Source organism: Pteropus alecto, unplaced genomic scaffold (genome assembly GCF_000325575.1).
Source record: "Pteropus alecto unplaced genomic scaffold, ASM32557v1 scaffold479, whole genome shotgun sequence".
Classification (NCBI taxonomy): Eukaryota; Metazoa; Chordata; class Mammalia; order Chiroptera; family Pteropodidae; genus Pteropus; species Pteropus alecto.
The window spans coordinates 2,225,485-2,234,317 of record NW_006492031.1 but is presented as its reverse complement, the minus strand read 5'-3'; the positions used below and the strand labels follow the sequence as shown (position 1 = coordinate 2,234,317).

At 43.5% G+C, this 8,833-nt stretch overlaps 1 protein-coding gene across 1 annotated transcript in view; it reads right to left on the bottom strand.

Moving 5' to 3' along the window:
* UBASH3B (ubiquitin associated and SH3 domain containing B) overlaps window positions 1-8,833 on the bottom strand; it is a 134,041-nt gene that overhangs the window by 25,401 nt on the left and 99,807 nt on the right. Inside the window, exons 2-5 of the mRNA XM_015599451.2 lie at window positions 7,491-7,544; window positions 6,491-6,677; window positions 4,918-5,116; window positions 1,477-1,646 (exon numbers count right to left, since the gene is read on the bottom strand). Of these exons, the coding sequence (XP_015454937.1) occupies window positions 1,477-1,646; window positions 4,918-5,116; window positions 6,491-6,677; window positions 7,491-7,544 (610 nt within the window). The remainder of the gene's footprint in view (window positions 1-1,476; window positions 1,647-4,917; window positions 5,117-6,490; window positions 6,678-7,490; window positions 7,545-8,833) is intronic.

Genomic DNA, 8,833 nt, shown 5'->3' with positions numbered 1-8,833 from the left:
CAGGCAGGAAAGCAATTACCCTTTAAGTTAACTGGAGGGCAGTGTTGATTGGAAGATATTTCTTGTAAAATTCCATTGAATTCACCTTCCTTCTCTTAGAAAGGTGACTTTTCAGAGTCCAGCTGCATACAACCCTTAACTTCTTTTTCTTTGCCCTTGGAAGGAGTCCAATCAGCCACACCTTTCCAGTTATATTTAGGACTCATCCTAAGCAATTCTAGGAAATATCAGAATTCTTAAGTAAGATCAACCCATTCTGCTTGTGTTTTCACAGAAACTTGCATCAAATGACTCAGAAAAAGGACATGACATTCCCATCAGCAGAGTCAGAGAAAGCTGCATGTCCCTGACACTCACAGGCCAGATCATTAGGCCTGGACCTGGGGTTCATAGGTTAGTTCTTCCCAACACTTCCAAATCAGTGATGAGGTTACCTGATAGACCCTGAGGTTTTAACTTTTTTCACATTGAAAAAATATCTAAAAGAGATGTTAAACTAGAAAAAATCAGTTCTTTTGCTGTTCAGAACCTGATAAACAAATACAAATGTTGTTAAATAAATGTAGTTAATTGGATAACAAATTTTTCATTAAACTATGGAAAGATTTTTTGGATGGATTTCCTATCCTTACTGGTCAGAATCCTTGGATTCTGGGTTCAGCTGTGGTCCTGAATTGCTATTTAGCTTTGGACCAGCCACTTAATCACTTTGTCTCAGCTTCTCCTTTGGAAATGAAAAAGGACTATATTATTTTTCAGAGATAGCACATGCTTCTCCTGGAATGTACTATGGATTCCCTCAAAACAAGGATGCCAGAATCATGCCAACTTTCCACCTGCGTTGGGATTCAAATTTTCCACTGATGTCTCCCATGTGACACACACAAATTCTCACCATGTTTGGTCTGTGCTTTAATTTCATGTGTGTCTATTCTTTCTCCTTCACTGGATTCAAAGCTCCTTGAAGATAGGATCATAATTTAAAATTCTCCTATGTTCCATGGTACTTTGCATGTCATAAATAGTCAGCAAGTAGCTGTTGATTGTATGTTCACAGATTTTTTTTGTATATATGTGTTCTTCTCTTCACCTAAGATCAGGATGATGTGTTTTATCTATTAACGCTGTGAATTAATATAATATTTAAAATTTTTCCAACATACTTTTCTCCCATATCTATTCTCCCATTCAATATCTATATCATTCCAATAAGGTTGGCAGGGAAGACAGAACAATGAGAATATTACACAGACGAGCTACTTGGCACCCAGAGAGGAGGGATGCAAGCTCAAAGCTTCCTAGTGAGTCTGGCAGAACCTAGACAAAAGCCTGGGCCAGATGACTCCTTGTCTGGTGCTCGTTTCATTGCCTTCATTTGGTACCCATCACCCTGCGACACCGAGCAGCAAAAGCGCTCCTGGTTCTGATTGCACCCCTGCACTGCTGGTAGCGCCAGGAGCCACAGTGAGCCATTACCTCATGGTTAGCAAATCGGATATCCCGAGAGAATATGGTAGCCACCCAGTCACACCCTAGTTTGACATCAATACTCTGAGCTAGTTTCTCTAGGGTTGGTAGATGGCTAGCTTGGAAGTGGTAAGCCAGGGTCACATGCAGCTGCTTCTTATGAGGTTCCACATGTACTTCTGGAAAAAGGAAGGAAACAGTCTGTTATTACAAAGTGGTAATCATAGCAATGGTGGAAATTTAAGGAAGAACATAGAATTCTGCTTCCCAAATAACAAAGGAGGGAGTCCTGCGGTCAGACAAAGCTGTTTCTCTCCTTCACAGCAGCAGAATAAAGGTGTGCAGGGAAGGTGTGGGAGCGGGGTAGGGGGTATGGTGGTAGATAATAAATCCTGAATCGACCTTCAATTTGAAAGGTAAGGAGCCACATATCTGTAAGTGCTATGGATTAGCTGAGAAGGAATCGTTTTGGTTTGCTCCTCCTCCCAACTCCATTATCACCAGCCCCACTATTCAGATGAAAAAACTGAGGCCTAAAGTGATGAACTAACTTATATAGAAACAAAGAGCTAATTTTATAATCGTGTGAGTCCCAGAGCTATACTGCCTTTGTTTTTAAATAAAGTCTCTTAGCTTCCGGGTGGCGCTGATGAGGAAATGAAAGAAAATAAAATAATTTTAAACATGGTTTCTCGACAGCATTTGGGTCAAATAATTCTTTGTTGTGGGGCTGTTTTGCACATTGTGGGGTCTTTAGCTGCATCTCTGGCCTCTTCCACTGGATGCCTGTAGCAACCCCAAGTTGTGACAACCAAAAATGACTCCAGCCACTGACAAATGTCCTTTGGGGGGCAAAATTAACTCAGCTAAGAATACAGACTGTTATTCTAAGACACCCTAGAAAATAAAACAAAACCACCCAACCTACCTTCTCAAGGGAATGGCTTTTACTTCTCTTTTGTATGTCTTTAAGTGGAGGAACATTTCATCTACTGTCTAAGTTAGGCACTGAAGAAGATGCAACTAGGCGGAATTTTGGGACTTTGAGAAATTAAGGGTCTTGCTCAAATCACACAGAGATAGAAATAAAAGTTGGATCTTTTGGTTTTGAGTACAATTTCTGTCTTGTTCTTGTCTTGTCTTGTTTGTGTCTTGTTCACGCTGTGTCCCTAGTACTCAGCACGTGATAGGGTTTCTGTGTTTGTTAAATAAAAGAATACACATGAACGAATCTTCTTAAAGGACCTTGGATGAAGGATGACACTAAATCTACTTCTAAAGAAATCTGGTAATGCCAAAAACTCTAGAATTTCTAGGCACAAGTTCTAGGGCAAAGACATGAAGGCATGCTTTTAGGTTGCAAGGAACTGGGCCATTTACATATAGTGGGGCTACCCAGTTCTCTAAATCACCACCAGGGGGCTGCACAAGGGCTGAGAAGCCAGCCAGACATGTTCTTAAGAGAGTGGTAGCAGATTCCTGGAGAGGAACTGACTCTCCCCCTTCCTACAAGGAAAGCAAGAAAGGGCCTGATTACCTCTCACTCATTTTGCTCTTTAAGAATCAGCTGCAGTCCTGGCCAAGACCTGCTTTACTCACTTGTGAAGGGTTTGGCTTTTGTGGGACATTAGTTTTGGTTCTTGTGGGCGTTTTAGTGGTTTTGACAATAGCTGCTGTGGGATAAGAAAGGGCCATTTCCCTGAGTTTGAGGGATGGGAAGAGGAAATCGTTTGTCTCTCTATTATGCCCTTTTTCTAAAGTATTAAGCTCCTCTGAAATGACAGGTTCCACCAAGTCATAAAGCAGACACTAGTCCCTGGGGAAAAGGGAGTTCTTGGGGAGGAGGTGTAAGGAGGCCCCAGTCCCGAAGTAGAGGAGATGTCTTAAAAGCCTAGAGTTCCCCTGAGAGTAGAGATCTTACTGTGACCCTGTTCAGTGATGCTGGGCCCTCATTACATGCTCCCTAGAGTTCCAAGCCTTATTTGGGGCTTTTCTGGTAAAAAACTCAGAGCAAAATGTCCCAAGTTGGGCATAAAAACAGCAGCAAGGAACAAAGGCAGGTGAGGTATAGGCCAAAAGTCAGGAGACCAAGGGGCAAAATGTGTGGCTCCATTCAAGTCTTTCCCTCTCTGGCCTCTGACTCTCCCTGCAGTGTGGGGTTGGCAAGCTCAGGTCTCCTCCAGCTTTGCACCCCATCACTCAGATTGAGTTGTGCAGCTCACACCATCTGCTCTGGGCAGGCTGGCCTCCATACTGTCCTCTGCACCCTCTACTCTGGTCAGGGTGGCCTCCATACTGTCCTCTGCACCCTCTGTTCCTTTCTACCTGTGCTCATGCGGCCCACCCTCCTGCAGGGCCCTTCCTCCACTGGGATCAACATTATCCCAGTGTGAGTGTCCTTTCTTCTGTGAAGGTGGAACCACTTCATCTCATGATGGCCTCTCTCTTCTCAGAGCTCTCTTAGCACATGGTGCTTGAATCAGGTTTCCCCACCGTGCCTCTGGCCAGGAGGAACCACTTCTTACTTTTTGTCGCATTCCTCATGGATAAACACATAGCAGGTATCCAATATATACCTGCTGATTGTGATTGTGTTCTTCAGGAATCCAACAGAGACTCCCCTCACCTCATTGTTAGTCTTTCTTCCTGCAGATAAAGTTCATGTTGAGCTACGTGAGCTTGCCTGCACCTCTAGTCAGACAGGAGAAACTTTACCCACTTCTCCCTCTTTTCCTCTTTCCATGCCTCTACCACTGTCTCTAAATCAACACACATCCTGAGCATCCCTTTAAGCTAATTCCTTTGATGGGAAATTTCAGTTGCTTGAACTAAGAGATGCCATAAAAAGAGCAGGAGACATCTTGAAGGGATGACATTTTTGGATGACTTCTGAGGCTTAGGGGCCTGTCTAAATGGTTTTAGTAAGTTGGAGGGAGTTTGGCTCAGTGGATTTTATTATTATTTGATACTTAGTGGTTCTGTTTCACTCTCTGTGCTATGCTACCCTCTGAGCAAAGCTCTAGGTCCTCAAGGAGTGAACTGTGAGACCTAGATAGATGCTTACTTGAGAGGGAGTTTGGGAGGAAGAAAGATTCTTTAATTCGGAAGTGAGAGGAGATGGTGGTGCTACTATTGGATACATTTATAGTTGAATGAGGAACAATCGTTTGTATACTTTCGACTTGGAACAGCCATTGTGTTAGGGAGTAGTCACTGGATATTCTCTCTGGAAAGTTAGCAGGACAGTAGTTCAATATTTCTGAGAGGGAGGAAAGAGGTGTGGGGTGCTGCTGGAGGGAAATGGCTGTATTTTCATGTTCTGCCAATTTCTGTAGGACCCTCCACCTCCTGACTCCATCCCACTCTTTCAACAATAATTTCCTATTCCCTTTCTTCCCAACTTTTTGGTTAACAGGACCCAGGGCTGGCCTGGAAGCTGTGTTGGCTCACCAGTTTTAGATGCAGCCTCTGCAGCAAAGTCGGCAGCAAACTTCTTGAGGACCTCTGCGCTGTCTTCCTTTACGAAGAGGCCGATAAAGTTGGAGGAGGTATAGAGCTCCAGGGGCAGGGGAGCTGAGAATTTACATTTCCAGCGACTGACAGTGGTCTGCAGGGCTTCCCCTAGAGCATCCACCTTGCTGTCCTCACACTGGAAGGGGAAAGCAAGAGGCTACATTCAGAGACAAGGGGAGATAGATGTCTGCTACTACTTAACATTTGGCATCCTCTGCCCAGAGCTGGAGACTGATGATGCAATTACTAAGCCATCACTTCTGTCTGTGAGGAAGAAGAAGAGCTGCAGACTCCCAATTATCTGGAAACAGATTATCCAACTGGTAAATTAAACTGGGGTATGGTTGACATCTTCCCTCCCTCTCAGCTCTGATGTGCCCCTTCTATCCTAGCCAGAATGCAGGAAGTCTGGTCCAGCAGAAAGAAAGAATGGAGGAATGTACCAGGAGAGTAGGATGAATTCTTGTGTATTTTCTACTGTTTTACATCACCTGTGCCTTTTCTATTCCTCTTAGATGATCAAAAGTTGACTCTACTTCCACCCCCATGTGGCTGGGAAGAATGAAGCTCAGAAAACTGTGACATCATCCTCCTACCCTCTTTAGAGAACTGGAAGAAAGAATGAGTGTCTCTAAACTCTGAAAGCTTTTGAGAAAGATCCTAGGATGACTAAGAGGAAATAATAATCATTTTAATTTTCAAAGTGAATGGTACAAGAGAAGGTGTTAGGAACATCTTTTTACAAAGAGAGAGAGATATAGAGAGAGAAATATATATCTCTAGGGGAAAAAACCTAAAATATTAAAATAAAATATTGTCTTAAAGTGCTAGCATTCTGTCTTGTCTTGAATATATGTGGATAAATCAATTCTTATCCATCTATACAGAGAGCTAAAGTAGAGTAATATATTACATATAGTGAGGGGGATTTAATTTAGTTATTAAATGAACTTTGTGATAGCTGGGATTCTGGACTAGGAATTATGGCAGGTGAAAGGTATCTGTCATCTCTAGAAAGATCCAGAGAGACAAAAATCTGTGGACAGCATCCATGTGGCTGAAGTCACTTTCCCTGTCTATAGATTACATTTCTTATTCCCAGCTCTCTAATACCTACTCCTTCCTGTTGTAAGAGTAGAAAGGCAGATAATATATAAAGGTGAAGCGAAGTTAGTGACTATTCCTGCAACTCTTCCTGCTGTGCCTGCCAGACCAATGTATCACTCAGTGGGTCAGGCTTGTCGCTAGGGTTCTGAGGAGCACACAGTCATCATGATGCCACACCAAACCTGGCATGTGTCTGGGCCTTGGCAGATATTAAAAAGAGGTTCTGGGTGAGTAGCCATGAGCCTCACTGACTCCTTGAAGGCCTATCCAACTCTAGGAGCCCATGACTATTTCTGCCTAATTCCTGACAGGCTTTTAGACTTTGGCTCCTGCTCACAGGGCGCTGGTTGGAGATACAGGGCACCAGGCTCCCCAGGTCAGGGGATGGGGGATTGTAGCTCACCATAAAGAATTGACAGAGGGTGATGTGGGGGAAGATGTTGTGTGCCTTATTCTTCCCGCAGATCTGCTTCGACTGTTGCCAAAAGTCAGAGAGCTTCTGTGCTAAGGGGCCAGTGGGACGGAGGTAGAGCACGTACTCCCGGGGCAGGGGGTCATCCAGGAAGGGGTCGCCCACATGGGAGAATAACCTGAAAGGGAGAAAAGAGCCAGTCAGGCCTCACTTGAGAATAATGGAAGGGAAAGAAGAACTTGAAGAGACAGACCCACCCTATGATGCTCCACACTCAGGCACCACAAGGAGAAAGGTTTTCCCTTTTGCGCTTTAAAAATCTACCCCTCGAAGCTCACACTATATAACCAACTCTCAGATACACTAACTTCTTTTCTGCCTGTCATATTGCAGCCTACAACTCCCTAAAAAATAAAAACAAGCAAACCAAAACAACAACAACAAACAACCCCCCCCCAAAAAAAACCAAAACTAAAGCCACTATCCAGGAAGCATTCTTAAATAAACTCCAAATCCTTTCCTAATCCACCAGGACAGTTCCAACCCTTGCCTGTTCCTTCAGTTCAGTCTATGATTAAACCCTGTACCCCAAAAGACAAGGGAAGCTTCAGAAGGGTTGACTTGTAGGCTCTACCCTGGGTGATGATATCCCGAAACATAAGTAGGTTTTTACTAAATTGGTTTGCCCACCATCCACGCACTTAAAGAGTATCTTTAAGTGCCTGAAGGGAGGGCAGATACTATGATAGGGACTCTATCTTGGAAATACTTTAAATTTCTTTAACTGGGTTAAAGAGATGCACGCCCTGGGGCCAGGGCAGAGGAGGCAATTGGCTTGATAAATGGGCTTGTCACAAGATCTTTTGACTCATCTCTCTCTGCTCCCCTTCCTCCAAGAATCCATTACTGAAAGGCTGCACATCCCTGCTCACTCACATACACTTAGAGTTAATAATATGCTATTTTCTAAATTTATTTATTTTATACCAACCAGTCACATGCTGCCTGAACACTTCTTCCTCCTGTGGATGCCAAGGCTTTTTGTCTGGAAATAAAAATCAAATTTCTATTGTTAGCATTTTTAGCTTTAGCTTTTCTTATTGCCGTGGCAAGAATTGAATTCAAAGAAAGCAACATCAAAGCCTCCTCAGTGGTGAAGGGGGGACACCTGCAGCAGGATTTCCCCCCAAGGGTCACAGGAAGGCATATGGACAAAGAACTTGTAATTAATTTCCATGTGATTAGCACTGGATTTGCATTCAGCCTGACAGCCCATGCAGTCTATTTTCAGCAGGTTCCATATTGGGGTTTTATTTCTACTTCCCTAAAAGTTGTCAAGGAGAAGGTTTTTCTCCTTCCTTTTTATCCAGTCACTCTTACTGACCCAGATCCCCCACAGAACATTGTGCTTTTTGTTGTTGTTTGTTTTTGTTTTTCGTTTTTGTTTTTATTTTTTGTTTTTTTTTTGCAGCCCCTTGGCAAAGCATGTTAGAAAGTGAGGCTAAATGCCCACAAGGACATTTGGTTTGGTTCAATTCAGTGTCTCCTCCCAGCCACCTCCAATCACTGCCAACAGCCTCAGGCTGAATCCGTGATCTCCAACTATTTTACAGACCTCTTTGGGGACAAGTGGCCAGAGCAATGCTACTGTCACTCCCACTGCTGGAGAAAGAACTCAAAGCCCTATTAACAGCACTGCGGTATCTCGGGATGGTTATGGCAGTGAGGTCCTTGTGTGCAAGTGCATAGTAGGGCACTTCTGAAGTTTCAGACTGGTCTCCAAGAGCCAGAGAGTTCTAGGTTTGTATCTAGCTTTGCTATTCATCCATGCATTCATGTACCTATGCTTATGTTCATTCAAGAAATACTTGTCGAATTGCTATTATTTTGTCAGCACTGTGATAGGCTCTAGGAATACAATGAAAAGCAAGACTTATATGATACCTGCCCTCATGGAGATTTCAGCTGAGCAGGCATGAAAACATTAATTGTACAGATAATTATTTAATTATATCTGTGGTCAGTGCAACGAAGGGAAATCACAGGGAACAATAAACCTAGGACAGGGATATCTAACCAAAGCTGAGTGGTCAGGGAAAGCTTCACTAATGAAGTGACACTTTAAGTGAGACCTAAAGAATTAGACTCTTCTGGGTAGGGATGGGTGGGGGTTGTATGGTGGTTGTGGTGGTGAAAGACATCTACTGCATGTACTCTATAGTGAGGTACATTTATAAGAAGCCCTGAACAGTGCCTGACATGGGGGAGGCGACCAATACACCATCATTCTGGTCCCTTTGCATTACATTGATTCCCGGCCCTTGGGAGAGAGAT